General features: G+C 32.0%; 4 protein-coding genes across 4 annotated transcripts; 1 reads left to right on the top strand and 3 right to left on the bottom strand.

Moving 5' to 3' along the window:
- Positions 1 to 2,760: 2,760 nt before the first annotated feature.
- On the bottom strand, positions 2,761 to 4,843 carry LOC110615018 (sm-like protein LSM2). Its single transcript, XM_021756721.2, has 3 exons — positions 4,690 to 4,843; positions 4,422 to 4,580; positions 2,761 to 3,150 (listed from the first exon to the last, which is right to left on the bottom strand). The coding sequence occupies exons 1-3, from the start codon at positions 4,690 to 4,692 to the stop codon at positions 3,031 to 3,033; spliced, it is 282 nt and encodes a 93-aa protein (XP_021612413.1). The 5' UTR covers positions 4,693 to 4,843; the 3' UTR covers positions 2,761 to 3,030.
- Positions 4,844 to 6,117: 1,274 nt separating this feature from the next.
- LOC110615017 (BTB/POZ and MATH domain-containing protein 2) lies at positions 6,118 to 10,684 on the bottom strand. The gene is made up of 4 exons (XM_021756719.2): positions 10,049 to 10,684; positions 8,781 to 9,129; positions 8,113 to 8,389; positions 6,118 to 6,632 (listed from the first exon to the last, which is right to left on the bottom strand). Exons 1-4 carry the CDS (start codon positions 10,474 to 10,476, stop codon positions 6,454 to 6,456), a joined length of 1,233 nt encoding a protein of 410 aa, XP_021612411.1. The 5' UTR covers positions 10,477 to 10,684; the 3' UTR covers positions 6,118 to 6,453.
- Positions 10,685 to 13,455: 2,771 nt separating this feature from the next.
- LOC110616260 (elongation factor Tu, mitochondrial) lies at positions 13,456 to 19,605 on the bottom strand. The gene is made up of 12 exons (XM_021758626.2): positions 19,272 to 19,605; positions 18,717 to 18,792; positions 18,458 to 18,550; positions 18,260 to 18,334; positions 17,666 to 17,770; positions 17,464 to 17,554; positions 17,161 to 17,366; positions 16,802 to 16,885; positions 15,069 to 15,134; positions 14,911 to 14,973; positions 14,133 to 14,373; positions 13,456 to 13,902 (listed from the first exon to the last, which is right to left on the bottom strand). Exons 1-12 carry the CDS (start codon positions 19,454 to 19,456, stop codon positions 13,832 to 13,834), a joined length of 1,356 nt encoding a protein of 451 aa, XP_021614318.1. The 5' UTR covers positions 19,457 to 19,605; the 3' UTR covers positions 13,456 to 13,831.
- An 847-nt stretch (positions 19,606 to 20,452) lies between these two features.
- LOC110616341 (GDSL esterase/lipase At1g54790) lies at positions 20,453 to 22,363 on the top strand. Its single transcript, XM_021758736.2, has 5 exons — positions 20,453 to 20,804; positions 20,875 to 21,075; positions 21,225 to 21,391; positions 21,487 to 21,757; positions 21,828 to 22,363. Exons 1-5 carry the CDS (start codon positions 20,570 to 20,572, stop codon positions 22,115 to 22,117), a joined length of 1,164 nt encoding a protein of 387 aa, XP_021614428.1. The 5' UTR covers positions 20,453 to 20,569; the 3' UTR covers positions 22,118 to 22,363.
- The last annotated feature ends 963 nt before the right edge of the window (positions 22,364 to 23,326 follow it).

Genomic DNA, 23,326 nt, shown 5'->3' with positions numbered 1-23,326 from the left:
AATAAAGAGACTGCATATAAAAATATTTAAAATTATAATATTATTTTATATACTGAATTAATTATTTTATTTATTTATTTATTTCTTTCATAAATTATAAATAATTCAGTAATCCACATAAAATTTTTAAAATTATTATATTATTTTGCTATTAAACATTATATAAAAATATTGAATTATTTATAATTTATTAAATATAAATAAATTAATTAATTTAATCACATAATAAATTAATTAAATTTATTATTTTTATAAATTATAAACAATTGAATAATTACCTATAACATTTAATTACAATATAATTTTATTCTATAATTTTATATATTAATATATTTTATATATTAATATTTAATATATTTTATTATTAATATTTAAATTAAAAATATTACTAATTCTCTTATTATATATAATATTATAAAATTAATGTTATTTTGTGATTATATTCAGTATTATAAAATTAATATTATTTTATAATTATATAGGATGGTACAATAAGAATCTAATAGAAAATAATTTAATTTTTATAATTTTAAATATTTATTTTTATTTTTTTATTTTTTTATTAATTATTTAATTTAGTACTTTTGTACATGTATTTAATAAAAGGTAAATAAATTTATAATTAGTATTATTTAATTACAATATTATTATAATAATATATTAAAATTAATAAAATATATTATAAAAAATTTATTATAATAAAAATATATAATATAAATAAAATTATTAAATTAATATAATATAAAAATAATATATTAATTAATTAATATAATTATAATATTTTAATAATTAAAAAATTAAATCACACTTTCGCGTCAGATTATTTTTAAAAATAAAAAAAAATAATGACTTGTCATCCGTTTCATGTTGATTGAACTCTAAATTTATAAATATTTTATTATTAATCTTAAATTGACATTTTTTTTTATTATTTTCAACCCTAAATTAATAAAAGCCTTCACAAATTTTACAATTAACTAATTTCATAAAACGTTAACCTTACAATTTAAGAATTAGCATTCGATCTGTTTAGTTTAAAACAAATTTAACCGAATAAATTGAAAATTAAAATTTTAATATTTATGAAAATTGATCTAATTGATTTTAGTCAGAAATTAAATTGAATCAAATCGATCTGATTCGATTTAATTCAATTCAATTTGATCAGTTTAGATTTTTAATATTTTTTTATTTTTATATTTTATTTTTAATATTTTAAAATTTAATTGAAATGTTTTAATTTTAATATAATGTAATCTCTCAATATTATTGAAAATAATATAATATTATTACTAATCGGTTTGGTTTGATTTTTTTAATTTTTATTTCTAATCAAAATTAAACCGAACTGAAATAATCGAAAATTTTGAAATTAAAAATCGAATTAAACATAAATGAATAAAAAATTGAATTAAAATTTTAAATTAATTCAATTCGCTTAATTTTTTTTATTTGAACCGAATATTATTCACTCTAATTCAATCCATTCGATGATCTCATCATGAGTAAGCAATTTTTTTTTATGATTAATATTATATAAATGTATTTATAAAATTTGTAAAATGTATTAATGTATCTATAAAAATTAAAAATTTTATAAATGTATTTATAAACGTTAAAAGTTAAATAATTGTGTTTTTATAAAAATTGAATATTAAATATTAATGATGATATCAACTTACTTTTTTTATTTAAAGTTTGATGAAAAATTTTATATGTTTACCTTTACAAATACATATTAATATTTTATTTAAAGGTTAATAACATCGTATAACATTTAACTTTTATATTAAAAAAAATTATTTTATTTACATTTAAACCTAATTTTTATTAAAGAATACTAAACTCTTGCATTTTATAACCTTTAACTATTAAATTATTAAATTTTATAAAATTATTATTATTTAACATTTGAAAAGTCAAAACGCCTTCATAGAAAAAGTTAAAAGTTACACATTTATAAAAATTAAGTTATATATTAATAAAAGGGTAAACTGCAATTTAATCCCTCTAATTTAGTGAAATATAACCTTTCGTCTTTTTATTTTAAAAAACCTTCAATTTAATCCTTCACATTTAAAAAAACTGCAAAATAATTTCTACCGTCAAATTTTCAGTTAACCTTCTGTTTATTTTAATGGAAATGACTAAACTACTCTTTACACAGAAGGAGAAGGAGAAGGAGGAGAAGAAGGAGGAGGAGGAGAAGGAGAAGGAGGAGAAATGATCGGGAAAAGAAGGAAAAGGAGAAGAAGAAAAAGAAGAAGGAGGAGGAGGAAGATGAGGAGAAAAGGAAGAAGAGGATGCACAAAATTTTTAAATTCAGTAAATAATTTTGTATAGAAACATAAATTACAAAAATAGATTACTTTTTCCTTCTTATGTTATATTAAAATAAATATTTGTATTTTTCAGTTTGTAAAGTTTAATGATTTAATTTCTATATATTGATCTCATGAAGCTCAATCTATAATAGCAATCAAACTGAATTTTTTATTATTATTATTATTTAATATTATTTTAATTAAAAATAATATTTAAAAATTATAGAAATTATATCTTACTATTAAAAACTTGATATTTTAATATGATATGACTTAATATGAACTTATTTAACCCAAAAAAAAAAAAAGTAAAAATGGGCTTATTTGATCCTTGGTGAAAGATACAGGGCTAAATATGAACTTATTGCTTTTTTTTTTCCATCTCCATGCAAAAGTGCTACAACCATACATCAACTTTCCAGAGTGAGATCAATACTTGCCCCAAGATGCAACACAATCATTAAGCTTCTTTTGCCGCCAATACAATTTGGAACCATTTTACTTGGTGTGTAAACAATTTTCTTAAGCAATTACATTGTCATACACGAACCCAATAGCAATTTGCTCCACTCTATAGAAGTGAGCTTCAATTTTAATGAACTTGTCGCCAGGACAAACATCCAACATCTAGAATGTCAAAACAGCTTCTTTAGACTACATTACATCAGACCTTCATACCAATCAGTTCAACAGTTTCAATTGAATCTCACCCACCCCGAGCTTCTCTTCTTGTTGCATCATGGAGCAAATCTATGTCAACACCCTCCGGAGGCAATTGAACATATCTAACAACAGATCCTCTAATGAAACAGTTTCTGACTGAGAGCTGCAATTGAACATAATGGCAAAATTCATTCAGGAGAAGAAGAGGGATGAATAAAAGAAGTAGGAGGAGGGGGAGGGGAAGATACACTAGCAACTAGGGCTGTGACCCAACACAAAAAACTATTAACTATATGTTCCCATGTCTGCAAGTGGTTTTGGAGAACTAACTGCTAGGCCGATGAACAGCATGACTAAACCAAAATATAAACACAAAGCAGAAAAATGATGATAATAATAAACAAGTTGAGCACAATCATGAAAGATGGCAACACACAGAAGTGTGTAATAAGTCTGTGATTCAGACATATGATGTTAATTTAAAATGATGGACAGATTCAAGCATTTATCTGATAACATTTATGTACGAATACATGAACCCATCCTCACAGAGAGTGTTGGGACTCCCAGTCCCAGCAAAAAAGATATACAGGATAAAGGAAAAAAGGTATTGTTCAAGAAACTTGTTGGACGGGCATCGAAACCATTTTCTTTTAAGATTTGTTTTAAACATTCTAGATAATGCACCAGGAAACAAGCACAACAGTGGGTGTATAGTTATGCTCCCAGTGTCAAGACCACCAAAAGAAGTTCCAATAGAGACATAAATTGCCCATACAAAAATTACATTTGACACTCTATTCCGAAACTTCGACCACTGCTACTGTGATTCTTATAACTCATTGATTAAATTGAGGCCATATCATCATTCAAATTATATACCAAACTGATATTCATCTTCAGATCAGTTACTGGAAACTCCAACAATATCCCATCACCATGTTGCTAAAGAGAATCACAAAGGCCAAAGCACCAAATTCCCTATAATAGTTAAAAGTAATTTTAATCAGAGGAAGAAACTGAGAAAGATAAATTTGATATTAAAACATCTATCATCAAAACTCAACTTCATTAGTAAATCATTCAGAAATCACATGACGCGATAATATATATCCCAAACGCAAAAATAACAAACCTTAAAGCTGAACGCTAAACTTGGACATCATTTTCACTGCCGATATTAATGCCATAATAAGAATTACGATAAGAGGCTTTACAGGGCTTATACATAACAACATTACAACAACCTCCAACCCCAGAAAACCCTAAACCAGTAAACCCTAATTCCCCAAAATAAATCCACCATTGACCACCCATACCAAGAACATAGAGTAGCAATGATCGACATTAAAGTTTCAAACACATAATAGCTACAGAAAACGAACATGAAATATGAAGCTCGTGAAGGCGAAAAGAGTGAGAGGAGAAAAATACCATGTGGGGGTACTTGTCTTGATCGACAACCCGAGTGTTTTCGAGCTTAATATTGAGGTACTGATCGACAGAGTGAAGCGTTCCTCTGATTGCCAAATCGTTCTTGAGCTCCACTGTCACTTCCCTGCCCACCAAGTCCTTGAAATACGAAAAGAAAAGCTGCCATAATCCAAAACCCGCGAGAAAGTGTGAGGAACAAATGAAACAAAAAGTTAGAAAGATGATTTCATATTCATCCATGGCTATATAAGAGGAAAAGAAAGATCACCATGTTTCCCTGATTGAATCGAGAGAGAAAATGAAACTACAAGGATCCTTGCTTCGACTCTTCCTTCCTGAATCCTGCGGGGTCGCTGCAAATCCGTCTCCCGGCCCAGGGGAGAAGCGTTCAACTTTGAAATCCCCAATGTTGATCGAAATTACTAATATAACCCTAGAATAAGTCCAATTAAATTATACCTTTATGTAATGATCAATATTTTTACTAATTAAATATCTATATTTTCGTTAGAGCTAAATAAATTTTAATTTAATAAAATATTGTTTTGTTTAATAATAAAATTTTATTTTTATAATTTAAAAATTATTTATTAGTTTTATATACTTTTTAAAATTTTTATATCGATTAAAATACTGATTTTCTATATTTCAATTTAAAAAAAATTAATAATATTTTTATTATTAGAAATAATATTATATTAAATCACCCATTTATTTGACTCCTTAAAATATAAAAATTTAATTAATAAAAAAATAAATTGAGTGTTAGTAAAAATATAAGAAATTAATTGAATTTATTTTTCAAAATTTATTGAATATGTAGGAATATGCATTATCATTATATCATAATAATTCGGTTGTTTTAATAAAAATATATTTATATTTTTTTATAAGAGTGTAAGGAATTAGAGTTTTGAACATTAAATTTTTTAAAATTTAATTTAATAAATTTACTATCGAGCTGAACAGGTGAATGTTAATTAAATTGTATTTATTCTTTGTATTTGTAATAATTTATATTTTTATTTTTTATAAATAACAAATGGTTAAAATTTATTTTAATTAACAAATCCTGTTGAATGCATGCTCAGAAAACTTCTCTAAAATCCCTAATCTCGATGGTTGATTCTTCGCCCAACTCATTCTTCATAATAGTAACTTGTGATTGTGAGTTTCTGGAATTTTGCCAGATTCCGGTGTGAGCATAGCGTGGCAAACTGAGCAAGGTATTTGTTACGGTCACTTTTTTAGAATTTTATCATCTTTGAATTCACTCAAGCAATTTTCAAAGATTAAGGACAACCTGGAAAAAGGGGGAAAAGAAAAGGAAAATACCAGAATTTTTTTATATAGTAATAGTACTATTTAGTTAACATTAAATTAAAATTATGAGGAGCAAAGAGAAAAAAATAATTTCATTTTGCTTTTATTAACTTAGAAATTTCAATTAAGAAGAAACGAGGAGCTTAATGATTCTCAATTTGAAGTTGAATTTACTAGTAAGTCAAGTTGAAAACTAGTAATGACTTATAGTAGAGTTGTTCTTATAATAATAAGAAAAAAGAAGAAGAATACTAGAGAATTCCATTTCTTCAATTATAGCCAATTCCTTTCCAATCCCAGAAGACAACCGTTTTAGGTCTGAAGGCAACTATAATCCGAAAAGCCCACATATACATTATATATGCAAAGCAAATTGAACCTTTAAAGTCATAGAACATGCAATGTTTCAATAACTTCGGCTATCGATTCAATATATATAGAATACAAATGCAGAGAAACGACAAGGCACAAATCGGTCATCTAACAAAGAAGCAAAAAGTGACGAGTCACAAAAATTAAAGGGCAATAAAAGAAGAGGTGAGACTACAACAGGATACCTTCACATAGCAAAGCCCATCATAGACACCCTATGATCTAGTGGTTTTACAATTCATACAAAGTGGGAAATCATTTCTACTCCTAAGCTTGTTTCTCCAATTTCGTTTTTGCTACAAAGATGATGCACCGAAAAGAAGTTAGTAGTTTTCCACTATAGCCTTTGCTTCACCCGCCTCCCATTCAGGTCACTACCATCAAGGATAGCTTCATTGCCATGCCTACATAGTATTACTGAATGTTCACTTACTCTAGCCACGTATTCCAAGAGTTCTGTAAGGATGGAAGGGCAGCTTTCCTTCAAATATTCAAAGCCATCCGTTTGCATCACAGCTAAAAAACAAAAATGTGACGAGCATCAGCTATCTTGACAGAAATGCATACAGATATTTCAGGATTGCCTCCTAACCATTTAAGATGTTCCCCACCTGCATGTGAATTTCACATGATACAGGCAGGGCTCTACACTAATATAAGGAACATGAAGACCTCACTGAAAAGGACTTGCAACCAAAACAACTCCACCTCTCAAAGCACATGCAATATAGTCTAGCATTAACGAATTTAGTCAAGGCTATAAACATTGGTCTAATGAAGAGAAAATTTTTGTTCCAGTAATACCACATGGCATTCTCTCTCTCTCTCTCTATCCCATCCCCCCCCCCCAAAAAAAAAAAAAAAATCTCTATTTGCTTTCATTCCTAAACCATAAGGACAACAAAAATTTGAAGTTTCGATCAATAGTTTGAAATTGAGAGCATTAATAACCATTCAAGCAATACAAATTGCAGAGAATAATTCCTCCCATCTCTTGCACAGTACAAAAGTTTGGATTGCTTGTTTACTGTCAGAGGGAAGAGAAGAAGTGAGGTAAGTTCTAGAAGAGTAGAACAAACTAACACCAGCCATTGTAACAATTTTGAAGCCAGTACCAATGAGATTCTACTTGGACCATGTATTATATAAACAATCTGGTTTCTCAAAGTGCTTGCCCCACTAGAATCAAATATAGGTTCATTTACCTTTGACCATATGAGAAGCTTTAAGGGCTTTTGGTACTGAATTTAATTGCTTCCCTGATGCTCTTCCTGTATGGCAAGCAAGAAAGACATGGAATATAGCAGCTCTTGTAGTGCAATATTTGTTTGGAGGCTGGCTTAATTGAATTCGAGGAAGAGCAATATCAAGAAGGAAATGAGTGTACAGAAGAAGAGGAAGGAAGGGTGAGCATTTGCATTTCATCCCATTGATGAGGTACAGACCTGACCCAGTAAGAATGGCTGCTCTTGGTAATGGCTCGTGTGTAAGTGGGTCACAAAGGAGGGAGGGAGAGGGAAGGGCAATTATGACTTAAGGACGGAGGGACGCATCAGCAGAAGAAACCAAACTTGAGGATGTGTTTAAACTATTTTCAATAATAAAGAGATGCAAGTGTCAATAATGGCAAAACCTAGAGAGCAAATAGTTTAGTAACCCTTGTTATTATTAATATTATTACTGCTATTGCTATCATCAACATCATCACCATAAATTCATAATGCAATATCCAGCCAAGAAGGGAAAAATCATTTATTATAAGAGCTCAAATATTTAAAAAAATAAAATAAAAGGAAAAAGAACACAGAATCAGATGTTCACATAAAACCACTATTATTACTATTCAAAAATATCAAGCACTGATTCTAAAAGGGAAAAAAGTCAAACGAAATGCAAACTGAGATGTAGGATAATCAGGCATCAATTCATATTTGCAGTTTTATCTCTCATGCAAGTGCAACACTAATGAGTTAAGTATATTGAAGAAGATGCTCACCTCTCAGATTTTCTGGCATTGCTACGAATTTGAGACACACAGCCTTCAACTGGAAACAATGGTGCTGCTCTGCCAAGGCCAGTGTAGTTGCCACCGTGTTTATAGCCACATCCTCACAGAGATTGGCCTCACAAAGCAATCTAAGCCTGTCCAAACCATACCGATCAGCAGCTGCTAGCAGATGCTGAGACATCAAAGTTGAGGCCCACTTTGTGTTCAAACCAGTAAGCTCTTCCAGGTCAGGTAGTGAATCCCAATAAATAAAATGAAGCAAAGCCTGAAAGGTGAAAAGGAAACCAGAAAGCAATAAATCAGTGTGAGTATGGTTATCAAGTACAATTGCTAAGTTGCAATGAATTGGCCACTCGTTGACTACTTGGTAAAGCTAAATTTAAAAAAATGCAATGTTATATTTGTCCAATATCCATTTGAACACAGCACAAGGAATGACAAATATGTAAAGTAAATCCAGTTCCAAAGGAAATAAAAGAAGAAAACACATGAAGAATTTCAATGCAAGAGAACATTTTTAATTGAATATTTGAAGCAATAAAAGTTTGACTCAATTGTGCACAAATGGAATTCGAAACAAAATGATAGAGATACCCAAAACATAGAGAGACTGAAGAGGTTATTAAAGGCAAGTGAATTATGTTAAAATATACAACCTTAAAAACTGGAGCCTCCATGTCTTCAACTTTTATTAATTGGGTATTTTGATCTTTCATCGGACCAAAGAGTTGAGCCCTGAATACAGGCGATCGAGCAGCAAGTACCAATTTGTGAGCAGCAAAAACTTCTCCATCAACTTCAAATTTTACATCAGTTCCCTTTCCACTTTCCAATAGTTGTCCAAAATGCTGACCAATGTTAGAAGATGGTACTGCTATAGAGTAAGTCTTAGGACCCTCTGTGTGTGACTTGACAACACCTACACTACAGTGAACTTGAAGGCAATCCTCTTTGAGGTAGTCTGACGATTCCAGAACAGTTCTTTTGAAAAACCTTTTGTATCCCCTGCAACATAAGCAATTAATCCCATTAAAATTACATACGCACTAGTGATAATAAATATGTCAGTTTATTCAAAAACTAAAGTTTACTTGGATGCACTATAATATGCTGCCGCAACAAAACAGAATTGCTATACCAAGCGCAAATTTATCCAGGCTGCCAGCTGCATCCGCCTATGGAAACAACGTACACGACCATGAGGTTTCTTATAAGTCAACTAGTAGTCAAATTGCCATCATATCAACTACTTGAACCATTACAATCGGCCCACAAATATATCGCCCCAGACAATTTTAAACAAAGCATGCAAAGTTGTGAATTTTAAAGCCATTATAGCACCTATTTTGTGTACATAGGCTAAAAAATGGACCTGTACCTAATCAATCCTTGCCGTATTATCCATGTAAGATGACCATCAACTACTTAGTATAAAAAAAATAAAAAAAATAAAGAAAAAAACCAACGCACACTAACCCCCTAACACCCCCCCCCCCCAAAAAAAAAAAAAAAAGGAACACCCAAGAAATTAAAAAACACGGATACTAGATAAATGAAAAGATTGTAGCAACACAGACAATAGCGCTGTTTTGCCACTACGTCAACGTTTCATATATTTGTTTGCAAATATAAATTATAACGCATTAAAACAAAACTGGCTAATTAATCACGTTATTAACTAGAAAAGCCGTAACCTCAATTTTGCATACCAAAATTGACCCAGAAAACACTTAAGATCCCAAAGGCTCACAAACCGATCACCTATTTCACCGTCTCAACTATTCTAGTAAATAGAAGACATAAAAAGAAGCTCTCTCAACAATCCAGCACAAATATTGAATCCCATGAGCACTGTAAATCAATAGATCAGCTCAAAACAACTAACTTAAATTACAAAAAGTAGGAAAATAACACGATATCTCACCACATGCTGCCACGATATTTGAGCGTGTAAGGACCACTCTCAAGCGTCCTCCCAAAATGGCTATGAACCTTATGTCTCTCCTTCCCACTCTGATCCAAAAGCGTCAGCTCAAAGAGCGCCCTTACGTCGGTCCCTTCACTCGCCAACGCTATAAACAGAGAAACGTAAGTCGCATTATCCTCGACGCTCTTCCCATCTGGATAGAAATATATCGCCCAGGAGTAACCCCCTACATTAAACGTATCCGACGCAATATATTTCCCGATCCCCAAACCTTTCGCCAACGAGTAACCCGTGATCTTGAACTGGTGCGACCCATTCACGGTCTCCGTGATCGACGTGGAAGTGGTCGTCGAGTTAGACGCCGATGAAGATGATGAAGAAGAAGAAGAAGAGGGCTTGGTAATTTCTCTGAGAATCCTTCCCATGCCCCCCCCCCCTGATTGGACGAAATTCGCGTAATTGAGCAAACAACCAGAGAAGGAAAGGGGTCGAAAATCTAGGGGATCGGAGAGGAATTGAATTCAGTAATTTATTAAAAAAGAATTATTAAAATTTGTGTTCTAGGGTTTCGAGGAGCAAATGAGAGGAGACAATGATCGAGAGTGATGATGGAAAATGATGAGGTAAGGGTGATACAATGGTGGGGTTTAATTATATAGGATAATAGGAGGAGAGAATTATTGTTACTAGGCGGTGATGTATATGGTTGCAACAGACCAGCCAGAACAACGGCGGAGGTTGTTTCCGTAATTTGACTTATCTGTTTTGGTCAACATAGGCTGTTCCAGGTGGTCAAAGCAGCTTCTATTTTTATTTGGTAAATTAAAATTACTAGCTAGTCGCCAGATGTATACCAAAAAATATAAATTATTTGTCTATTTTAAATTCAAAATAATTACAATTTATAAAAATTTTGTTTTATTAATAAAACAATTTATTTATTCAAATTTAAATAATTATGATTAGCAAGAACAGTGCGTGACTTTTAGTTAGTCTTCTTGTGAAAGGTATTTACACGATTCATTTTAAAATTAAATTGAATTAAATATATTAAAATTTAAAATTTTAGTATTTATAAAATTTAAATTAAATTAATTTTAATTAAAAATTAAATTAAATTAAATAGACTTTAGATTTAATTTGATTCGATTTGATTGAATTTAATTTTTAATAAATTTTTTATTTTTTATACTTTAATTTTAATATTTTAAAATTTAATTAAAATATTTTAATTTTAATATAATTTAATTTCTTTATATTGAAAATAATATATTATTATCACCAGTCAATTCGGTTTAATTTTTTTAATTAAAATCAAACTAAATTGAAATAATTAAAAATTTTAAAATTAAAAATTAAATATAAATAAATAAAAAATTTAATTAAAATTTTAAATTAATTCAATTTAATTAATTTTCTTAATTTAATATTCATCCCCTCTACCAAACATAAATGAGAAAACCAAGCAAAAGAAAACTCAAAAATGGAATAAAAAAAGAAGAGAAAAGATATAATTTCAGGATATTAATATATCATCCGCTTATGCTTTCCTTATTCATCCGCTTATGCTTTCCCTTTCCCTACCCTTTCAATTTCAGGATATTAATATATCACTTATTCATTAATAAGATATATACACTGAAAAAATAAAGTATAATTGAAACAATAAAATTAAATTAAACAACTCAGAAAATTTATATTCATATTTAAAATATAATATGTGTTACGTTAAAATATTAAAGTATTTTTTATTAACATATCCCTTATTTTTTGTGTTCTCAATTTCTAAGAATAATTATTTTAAATTATTTGTATACTTTACTATAATGTATCTTTTTGCAAATACATTAAATATTTATGAATATAAAAACACACTTAAAAATAAGATGACTAAATAGAAATTTTTATGATGTATAATAATTATTCTGTAATTTATCTAAATTAAATAAAATATATACATAAATAATTATTCTGTAATTTATGGAATTAGTGTGTTTAATTCAGTCCATGCAATTTTTTGATGTAAATCATGAAGAAAATTAAAATTACTTTGAACCCTAGTTAAATTTAGGGTGGAGCGTAGCATTCACAGTTTAATTATGGTCAATTAAATCAACTTCAACTCAAAAGTAATACAATTGCTCGCTGTGAGCAAGCCATTCAATTTATTAAACTGAAATTTCCCCTTCAATCATTAATATCATACTCCCAATTTTGCTCCTCACTATCAAACCCCTCCCCCGTCTCCTTCGCTTCTCGCAATCAAGGAAGCACAGCATGTTCCTAAGCGCAATCCCATCTCACTAGTCAATCATTGACAACACTCATACCCTTTTTAAAATTAAATATTTCATAAAATTATAATTTAATTCAAATTTTCTATCAATGAAATTTTTTTTTTAAATTACAAAATTTTTGAAAATAAAATAATACATGATTTTTTTAAAAATTCATTAAATCCTTTTTTTTTTACAAAATAAATCCAATAAGAAAGATAAACATATAGATTCTCTCAGAAGATTCGGTTGCGAAATATGCAAGATCTGGTGGTTCCGGCAAATTGTTCGGTGCATAGAAAAGTTTTTGACGAGATTAGCCAGATTATATTTGTGGTCAAATAATCAGTTTAGCCCTGTATTTATTAATAACGTTTTAATCCAATTGTTTTCAAGTGTTTGTTTAAATAAGGAAATTTCAATTGAAGATTCGATTTTAATTTTTTTGAAATAGGAAACAATCAAAGCAGCCCGGTGGGAAATAAAATAAACCTCCTCGATCTTTTTACTAGATGGCAATAAATATTTCAAAGCAGCCCACTCAAAGGATCAGTCTTAGCAAGTGGTAACTTCCAATTGCATCACTTACAATTTATAATTATTATATTATTAATTTTTTATGTTATAATCCTATATCTTATAATTTTTTCACACATAATAAAGAAAAATAATTTTTGTTATTAACTTTTACGACCAAACACATCTTAAAAACATTAAATTTTATTAAATATTAAGAGATATTTTAAAAGATTTTTTAAAAATAAGATAATATTAAATAAGATTATGAAAAAGAAAAATGCATAATAATTTTAAAATAATTAAAAATGAAGACAAAAATTATAAAAAAATATATATGTAAAATTAATCAAAACATATAAAATAAACAGAAAAAATTAAATATTTAATCTAATAATATTAAATTCACTCTCATCACGTCAATGAGCATAAGGATTAGGGAACCCATCTCTCAGCAATTTCACAAATCCCACAAGTAAAAGAACTAAGGAAATTTTCTTCTAAATTAATGTCATCAATACACTCTTTTATCCACCATTTAATATCAGCTAATCATTCAGATCCTCACCTCTAAGACTCCCAACCATGAAATTTTGTCAATAAAACCCTTCAAATACAAATGATTAGTGACATTGCAATATAGTTCAGTAGAAGTACAGTTTGCGACTAAAAAGTTGTACAGTTTGAAAGGGATATTTTTATTTAAAGATAAACCCACATAAACCTGTAGGGGGCAAAAAAGATCAAGTATGTTGATCAACAGTATGCTGCTATGCATGAGGGATTGGAAGACATCCATCTTTCAACCTAACTCGTTTGCTATCACTTAACAATCAATCTCCATTCTCCAGTAACGCCTAGAATCAACATTGCTTCAAATGCAGACTACGTAAAAAATTAGAACATGGCATTTGCTTAGCCTTCTTACCTAGAGCTCTTTTAAGGAAAGAGGAGACAAAAAGCACAAAAGATCTGGCTCCAAAACAACTCAGCTAAGTACTTTTGAGACCACACCTGCTCCGACTGTTCTACCTCCCTCTCTCAAGGCAAATCTTTGTCCTGTTAAGCCAACAACAGACAAACATATTAGCGCAGCAGATCTACACGCTTCATCTCTTTATCTAACAGCAACTATAAAAATAATCATATTTTTTAAATTTTGACACAATAAAGGATACATGCATTGCGCCTAAGGAAGATAAAAATAATGATATAAAAAACAAATTTTCTTCATTCTCCCCCTACCAAACATAAATAAGATGTTATAAAGGATGTCTATCCAAAGTCACCTGCTTCAAGGGGAACAGGTAAGATCAACTCAAAAGTTGCAGTCACATTGTCCCCAGGCATAACCATCTTAACATTTTCAGGCAACTCTACTTTGCCAGTGATATCTGCAGTCCTCATGTAAAACTGTGGCCTATAGTTGGAAAAGAAAGCAGTATGACGTCCACCTTCATCCTTTGTGAGGACATATATCTCTGCCTCAAACTTACGGTATGTTTTCACAGTTCCAGGTTTGGCAATCACCTAAACCAATAAAAAGAATAAAATCTTTGCTTAATTTCTTTAATTATTATTATTATAATAAATTCAAAGGGGGGTACGGTGCTAGAGATAAAACCCTTAATCGCTTTCACCATGAGGTGAGCACTCTCATTATTATTATTATTTCTTTTCGAAGGGGGGGAAAGGGGCGTAGAGATAAAGCCCTTAATCCCTTGCACTATGAGGCAAGCACTCAATCATTAGGTTATTAGCCAACATGACAGGCATAAACTCAGTTTGTTAACATAAAGAAGTATCACAATAATCCTTTGTGTAAATTAACATTGATCAAAGTTATGTATGCCTCAAGAAAAAGAATTTTGCTTCCATTTTTTTTTTCAAATCACAGTTAAGCACCTTTCAGCTTTAAAAGAAAATCACAAGAATCATAATTTTTTTTCCCAGCTCACAGGAAGATCATTCAGGTCCCACTACCAGTAAGGTGCACTTTATAAATTTGATCAAATGAATCAATAACCTCCCAAACAGCAATCGTATCTCTAAATTGTTGTCACTTACCTGTCCTCTTTGCACATCTTCTCGCTTTAGACCACGTAGGAGAAGACCCACATTATCACCAGCCTAGAAAAACAAAGAAAATATAAACTCAGCAATAGTACAGTAACTACTGTCAAACAGCTTGAATAATCCAAGAGATCTTAAAACCATTGACCTACTTGTCCTTGATCCAAAATTTTCTTAAACATCTCAACACCTGTCACTGTTGTCTTAAGAGGAGCACCCTACAGAAGATAGTTCAAAGTTACTTATATCAATGATAATCTAAACTGAAAGCATCACAAACCCAAAAAATGGTTGATATATGTTATAGATTATAGGAAGTAAATATATTAATATAGGAAATAAATATTGATAGATGGATTAGTTGCTTAATCTTAGGGATTGTATAATCATAGACTTGATTTTCCTTCCTGTTTAGATACCGTCTTTTATATATAAATAGGTTGTAATATTTATTATGAAATACAACAAACAAAATATTATATCTCTACATGGTATAAGAGCCACCCTGGGTCAGACAAATTGCACAGAGCTAGTAGGCTTGCGAGGAAAGGGCTACCCGTGTGAGACGTGGTGGAGCCGCCTAAGGCACTAGCGAACCACAATACCGGAGGGTCTGGTCTTGGTTTAGCAATTGTATTCAATTCAGTTGCGATGAGGACGTCGCAAATTAATTTAGTAGGGGAGAGTGTGATGTCCACCTGCTAGCTTGTGGATTTCGTCCAACATTTGGATTATCAATAAAGGGTAACATCTGGAGGCATCTGGAGGCTTTTTTTGATATTGTTCATTTGGGTTACCCATAAAAAGGTAACATTTGGAGTCCTAGGGCTCTGTTCATTTGATTACTCATAAAGGGTAACATTTGGAGAGCTAGAGCTCTGTTCATTTGGGTTACTCATACAAGGTAAAATTTGGAGACTTAGGGCTCTATTCATTTGGTTACTCATAAAGGGTAACATTTGGAGACTTAGGACTCTGTTTATTTGGATTACTCATAAAGGGTAACATTTGGAGATTTAGGGCTCTGTTCATTTGGGTTATCCATAAAGGGTAACATTTGGAGACTTAGAGCTTTGTTCATCACGTATTGTTCACGGGTACTGTTCATCAGGCATTGTTCACGGGTACTGTTCATCGGGCATTGTTCACGGGTACTGTTCATCGGGCACTGTTCACGAGTACTGTTCATTGGATACGGTTTACGAGTACTGTTCATCGGGTACTGTTCACGGGTCACGAGTACTGTTCATCGAAGTACTGTTCACGGATTCGAAATTCTTCACAGTAAAGTGATTAGTCTTATTAATCATTTTGAATTTGTTAAAGAATTAATGGAATATTTGAAATTTTTATATTCTGGCAAAGGGAATATTTCTCGTATTTATGATGTGTAAGACGTTTTACCAAGCTGAGAAAATGTGGTCGCCCGTTCTAGTGCTGAACCTGAATGTCAAGTCATGATAAAAACCATTTGTGAAGTTTTGTGGGTACGTCAATTATTAAAAGAAGTTGGGTTCACAAATTCGGTGTCTGCTAAGTTGTATGGGACGAGTTGATTATATATGTAACAAGTTAGGCATGATTAACATTTATGCTCCAACTTGAGGGGGAGTGTCATAGATTATAGGAAGTAAATATATTAATATAGGAAATAAATATTGATAGATGGGTTAGTTGCTTAATCTTAGGGATTGTATAATCATAAACTTGATTTTCCTTCCTGTTTAGATACCGTCTTTTATATATAAATAGGTTGTAATATTTATTATGAAATACAACAAACAAAATATTATATTTCTACAATATAAATTGAATCATATAGTACATCATCTGCTCAAGGATGAGAAAGGACACAAAAGAAAAAGAAAATCGCGTTAAAAGTTACCTGCATTAACCCCAAAATTTCAACTTCTTCACCAACTTTGATGGTCCCTTGCTCAACACGTCCAGTTGCAACAGTTCCACGTCCCTTGAACAAAAAAAGGACAAAACAAACAACAACAACAACAATATCAGCCAAAGCTCAATAGACATTTAACCCAAAGAACCAACTTCTCCTTATGTACAACTAAAATGATTCTTTTTGGCAAGAGAATAATAGAATAGATCCAGATCCAGAATAGGGTTTGCAATCAATTAAATCACTCAAGAAAAATTGCATCCCAAGAAGTAGATTTTAAAATTCACAATCACAGCAAGAGTTTTGTAAATGAAAATGCAAGTAGAAAATATGTGCCACATTACCTGAATTGAGAAAACATCTTCTATTGGCATTAGGAAGGGCTTGTCAAGTTGCCTCACAGGATCAGGAATGTATTCATCCACAGCATCCATTAATTTTAATATGGCATTTTTCCCAATTTCTTCATTTGTTCCCTGTAAAGCAGACAATGCTGATCCTCGAATGATGGGGATTTCATCTCCAGGAAACTTGTAGAAACTAAGCAGTTCTGCCAAATTATTGAGTGCATGAATTATGAAAAACATATATGTTCCAGAAGAAAGAAATAGCAGTCAATTGAAACAGTAATCTCAAAAGATACCCACCACGGAGCTCCATTTCCACAAGCTCTAATAACTCAGGATCATCAACAGCATCAACTTTATTCAGGAAACACACAAGTGATGGCACACCAACCTGCCCAATTCATTGTAAAAAGAATCCCTTTAGGTTTACAAACTGATTAACAGGAATGAGCGAAAAGAATAAACTAATATGTTCACAAGCCTCTAACTGTATGATGCTCACCTGACGAGCAAGCAGAATATGCTCCTTTGTCTGTGGCATTGGCCCATCAGGAGCAGATACAACCAGAATTCCACCATCCATCTGGGCAGCTCCAGTAATCATGTTCTGAACATAAATTAAAATCAATAGATCACTGAATGAGCCCATGATTCTTTTCCAAAGAGAAACAAAAATCATTTGTTCAACTAACATGCTGCCAGGAAAAGAGACCAAGCGAAAATTACTGCTATTAAATTGACATATAAGTTCACTGTCACACCCGGGGGTTCTTCTGTGCGAAGGCGAAGCAAGAAGAAAAAAGACATTCATTTCTAAACTAGGAGGTTCTAAGAAACCAGTAGCATTTCAGGTGCACAACTTAATTCCAGTCTAGGCATATGCACATGCCTAGAAATATAATCCAAGCTGATGAGTGAAGATTAAAAAAAAGTACTTAAAAATGGTGAAGGTGCCCTACTCTTGCTATACATGACCATAACCTCCACCTTATTCCTCCTATAGTCTACACAATAGTGGAGATTGGGCCTTTGACATGATAGGATTCAACAAAAACAAAGCATACTTAGTCTCATGATAGTTAAACTCAGAACTTACTTTGACATAATCAGCATGTCCAGGGCAGTCAACATGGGCATAGTGGCGCTTGGCAGTTTCATACTCCACATGAGCCTGCAATAAATTCAAAACTAGATTTGCTTAATGGAGGAAAAGGGACAAGTAAGCAAAAAATCATCCATTCATGGCACAGTTAAATGATAATCACAAAACAAACTATGGGAATGATGTTCCAACCGTTGCAATTGTAATTCCTCTCTTTTTCTCCTCCGGGGCCTTGTCAATTTCATCGAAGGCCACAGCCTTGGCTTTACCTTCTTCTGCCAGAACCTAGAAATATAAATATTTAAGGTTCTAAATAAGTGCGAGTCCCTGTTGTAATAAACCCACTTCATTGATGTAATCCGGAACTTATATGTTCCACGAATACAAAGATGAAGTCAGGGTACATGAAATGACACTGTGATGTAAATAAAGAATGCATCAAAAGGCAAACCTTTGTTATTGCTGCGGTAAGAGTAGTCTTTCCATGATCAACATGTCCAATTGTTCCCACATTAACATGAGGTTTACTGCAAAGAAGGAAACCAAGAGGCTCATTGCAAAGAATCTACTTTAAGACACCACGCATATATCTTTCCCCACGATGTTAGAAAGGAAACATTGTCATCTTTCCCCTCATTATTCCCCCTTCATTTCTTTTAGTTGCTTTGAAGAATCATGGAAGCTAGTTTATCAAGGAAAATTAAAGCACATTTCACAGCGATATTACGCATTCTGAAAACCAACCCAGTCACGAACTGACAATCAACCTAACAACAACTAAAAGATAAGGAGAGATGAAATACAAATATAATCATGATATACAAATTGGACCTCTTTGCTCAAGTTCTATCACAACTACTATTAGTAGCAGAATCAATTTTGATAGTAAAAGATGTTGAATTATTTCAGATATTTCTCCCAGTCCAATTACAAATCTCCAACCATTAAGTTCATACATAACTTGTAAGCACCAATAAAAAAATAACAAGCTAAGTTTTGGGCTTACGTCCGAGTGAAGGTAGCCATGGATCTCCACCATGGACCAGCGGACACAGAGGTAGTGTCATTTCCAGCGAGCAAAGAGGAAACAGCGAAATGAGCAGAGGCCGATCCTCGACAGCACCAGTAGATTGGGGAAGATAATTGGAAAAGGCGTTTGGAGTTAGGGTTTCTCAGTGCCGCTGAAGCCATGGTGGAAAATAATGTTGAGAGAGAAATGAAGAATGTCCGGAGAGAGGCGGAGACGAAAGATTCAGAGGGGGTTTAAGAGAGAGAGAAAGGGAGGGGCTTTGGTTCGACCAAAGCATACCCGTTGAGTCTTTTATTTTTTCAGCTGGGCTTCATGCCCGCCCAGCTATTAATTTTGGGCTGATTTGAACCGCTTAATGCTTGTTTATTGATTCTGGTCTACTTTGAGCCAGGATTTGAAAAGGCTCGATGACTAGGGCATTGAGCTCCGAATCCAATCGTCATTTTTCTTGATGTCGAAAGTCCGGGAGGTATGAATAATTTGGGTCTAATGCTAAATTGAAATCATCATTTTAAATAGTTTTTAAATTTTTTTAATTAGCCTGTTAAGTTTTATCTAAACTTAAGCTTGAAAATTAAAAAGATCATTCATGTAAGAATTACTGTAGAGGAGTGTTCATCAATCTGCTTTATTTTGGGGGCAAAATGCATGATTTTCTAGCTTATGAATTTATTCTGAAATTATATCTAGGTAGGCCAACTAAATCAGTCCTGCCTCATAATCTCGGTTTATTTATCTGAAAATTATTCTGCATTTTGTTTCATTTTCAAAGGATGGCGTGAAGTTCACCATCTACCTATTTCCAACATAACTAGCAATTCAAATATGAAGCCTCAGCTCTTGCTGTTAAAAAAAGAAGTTTAAGAAAATATTCACCTGATTGAAGTCAATTCAGCACCATTCCAGGCGTGTCAGGTTGATCACTAACTTCGACTTTGTAATTCTGTCGAAAAATAGATGACACACTAGTTAAAATTATGACAAATTTTATATTTAAATTAATAATATTCGATTAATTGAGCGTACATTTGCGTGTAAGAAATTGCCTTGATTTTATGTATCTGTATGCTATCCTCGCTAAAACAAGTTGAATCCAAGAGACAAGTCATCCGTCACCTTTTATATACATTACTGCTTATTTCGACGTGCAAGGCAAAAGCATCCCTTACGATAACTTTGTCTTTGCTTTGCAGCCACTTCAGGGAAAATTTATTTTAGCTGCTCTTTCTCTGGTCCTGGCTCCTTAAGCTAGATATAGTTTTCTCCGGTTAACCATGGCTCATGAACTCTATACTCTGCTGATACTAGCTTTAATTGTCTCATATGCGCCGGTGGTTATTCCTTCGAGTTTTAGCTATCCTGCAGTTTTTAACTTCGGTGATTCAAATTCTGATACTGGTGGTCTGGTTGCCGGAGTGGCTTTTCCAGTAGGACCTCCTAATGGACAAACCTACTTCCAGGAACCGGCAGGGCGGTTTTGTGACGGCCGTTTGATTATCGATTTTCTGAGTAATGTTTCTCAACTTCTCATCATAATTTTTCATAATTTCCATCTATTGATTTGTTTTTGGCTTTGCAGTGGAAGCGATGGACCATCCATTTCTGAGTCCATATCTGGATTCTGTAGTTGACCCTAACTTCCAAACCGGGTGTAATTTTGCAACCGGAGGGTCTACTGTACTTCCAGCAAATCAATATTCTAGAAGTCTGTTTTCATTTGGAATTCAGGTGGCTCAGTTTATCAGATTCAAGGCTCGGGTTCTTGAATTACTAGCAAAAGGTATTAGTCAGCTGCTCCACTTAACAAGCACATCATCTCAAGCAAGGCCTTCAATTCATGATTTTAGATTGGAAATGGTGCCTTTTCATGTATGTTTGATGTGGGCATAAAATGATTTTCATGACTGATCACTTGCAATTTTGATTTAGATAAGAACCTTGAGAAGTACCTCCCTCTGGAACATTTCTTCAAACAAGCACTTTACGTGTTTGATGTGGGCCAGAATGATCTCGATGGTGCATTATACTCGAGATCAGAACGCCAGATGCGAGCTTATATTCCCGGAATCTTGTCAGAGTTTGAGACGGGTCTTCAGGTTGGCATTCCTTTAGCAAGTTCAAAAACATTGTTCAGCAAAAATTTAAACATTGCCCTGAAAATGCTATCCTATTTTGCTGGAAAACTCTGCAGAAATTATACAACGAGGGTGCCAGGAATTTCTGGATTCATGGGACAGGGCCACTTGGCTGCTTACCCAGAATTATCGCAACATTTGGGAGAAAAGCATCAAGTCTCGACCAGATTGGGTGTGTTAACGCACACAACAGAGTAGCAAATGCTTTCAACAATCAATTACACGATCTTTCTACAGAGTTTCGATCACAGTTTCCTGATGCTAATGTCACTTATGTGGACATCTTCTCAATTAAATGGAACCTCATTTCAAATTTTTCTCAATATGGTAAGTAAAATCCATGGTCCTTTACATATGCACAACCGCAAAATCTTATAGCTGGACAATGGCTTTGCAGGCTTCAAGCAGCCTTTAGCAGCGTGCTGTGGATATGGTGAGCCGCCATTAAACTTTGACAACCGGATTGCTTGCGGCGAAACCAAGAATTTGAATGGGAGCACAGTGACTGCAAGCCCTTGCAACAATACCGCTGAATACGTGAATTGGGATGGAAACCATTATACAGACGCAGCAAATCGATATGTTTCAGACCAAATCCTGTCAGGAAATTACTCTGACCCACCTCTGACAGTAAACGGGTCATTTAATTACAAACCAAAGTTCATTAACTACAAAATGTTATTGTGACTGGTTAGTGGTTTCACATAAATGCCAAATGGATGCCAAGATCGTACAAATTCCATTAGAAGCTAAAGAAATAATCTGAGATTTGTAGGGTTTACAACAGAAAGAGAAGATTTCCAATGTTGTTCGAATTTGTGTTAGATTTGGCTCTACGTGCTGTCAGCGATCCTTTTCGCTGTGTTTAAAGAATGAGAATTGTGAAATTCATCTTTTATTGAAAAAAGAGAAATTATTTTTACGTGAATAATGTTAAAATTAATACATATATCACTTTTATTTTAAAATTTATACATATTTTAGCTCCATCCAATTAGACTTCTCCCCATGTAATTTTTTACCAATTATCTTTGAAATTACCAAAATAACCTTAAATATATGCCACATTTGGAGTTTGATTGAGAAATTTAAAAATATTTTAAAAATACGTTAAATAAATTCAATTATTCACAATTTTTATAACTAAAATATATTAAATTAACTTCAACTTAATTTTTAAAATCTATTTACTACTGTATTTAAAATCTAGTTTTTTTTTCTTCTAAGTTATAATAGAAATGCCAAACCTACTCGTAAAATATCAACAAATTCAAATAACAAAATCTAAAAATGAAAATATGATAATTGTAAGTTTAACCTCATGAGAATAATCTCACCAACTGTTATATTGAATACTTACACCTAAATTCCATATTTTGTACAAGATATAACACTAGTCTATTTTATATAACAACCAAAATTAGAAACAAGCAATAACATTTTTCAGAAAGAAATTAGACTTAGACATTTCAATTTAAATTCTACTTTAGTTCTAAAGTAATTTGAGCGTGGTTTTAATTCTAATTTTATATTGGCTATATTTTATTTCAAATCCTAATTCTTTGCACTTAAATTCACTACATTCTTCTGCTTATTTTCATAAAGTTAAAGCAACTATATCTTATAAACATTAAGGAAAACTAAAATTATATAAATAAATTTCAACAATTAATTACTGATTAATAAAAATTAAATATGCAGCTGTGGACTTAATTCGATATTAACTGTATTAAAATTGAATGAGGAAATGAATTCTTACTTTCACGAACTCTCAACTTCTAACTAGAAAAAAGAGTACAATTTAATATTCTACACTTTCATATTTTTAGCAACAAGGTCTATGTTTTTTTATAAATGATAACACTTTAATTTTTTAGCATTGTTATGATAAATAGT

This window comes from Manihot esculenta, chromosome 5 (genome assembly GCF_001659605.2).
Source record: "Manihot esculenta cultivar AM560-2 chromosome 5, M.esculenta_v8, whole genome shotgun sequence".
Classification (NCBI taxonomy): domain Eukaryota; kingdom Viridiplantae; phylum Streptophyta; class Magnoliopsida; order Malpighiales; family Euphorbiaceae; genus Manihot; species Manihot esculenta.
This window is presented reverse-complemented; position numbering and strand designations above follow the sequence as displayed.

Bases quoted from the DNA above. Each gene is read 5' to 3' on its own strand.
- LOC110615018 (XM_021756721.2), bottom strand. The intron at 3,151-4,421 runs GTATTTTTCTCC...GTTCAATTGCAG, and splicing joins AAGACAAGTACCCCCACATG to CTCTCAGTCAGAAACTGTTT.
- LOC110615017 (XM_021756719.2), bottom strand. From the start codon at position 10,476: ATGGGAAGGATTCTCAGAGAAATTACCAAGCCCTCTTCTTCTTCTTCT. The intron at 9,130-10,048 runs GTGAGATATCGT...CTTATGTTGCAG, and splicing joins AAATATCGTGGCAGCATGTG to GGGATACAAAAGGTTTTTCA. The intron at 6,633-8,112 runs GTGAGCATCTTC...TTTGTTTTTTAG, and splicing joins AATGCCAGAAAATCTGAGAG to CTGTGATGCAAACGGATGGC.
- LOC110616260 (XM_021758626.2), bottom strand. From the start codon at position 19,456: ATGGCTTCAGCGGCACTGAGAAACCCTAACTCCAAACGCCTTTTCCAA. The intron at 14,974-15,068 runs GTAGGTCAATGG...TTGTTTTTCTAG, and splicing joins AAATTTTGGATCAAGGACAA to GCTGGTGATAATGTGGGTCT. The intron at 13,903-14,132 runs GTGACTTTGGAT...TTGGCTTAACAG, and splicing joins ACCTGTTCCCCTTGAAGCAG to GACAAAGATTTGCCTTGAGA.
- LOC110616341 (XM_021758736.2), top strand. From the start codon at position 20,570: ATGGCTCATGAACTCTATACTCTGCTGATACTAGCTTTAATTGTCTCA. The intron at 21,392-21,486 runs GTTGGCATTCCT...AAAACTCTGCAG, and splicing joins AGTTTGAGACGGGTCTTCAG to AAATTATACAACGAGGGTGC. The intron at 21,758-21,827 runs GTAAGTAAAATC...ATGGCTTTGCAG, and splicing joins TTCAAATTTTTCTCAATATG to GCTTCAAGCAGCCTTTAGCA.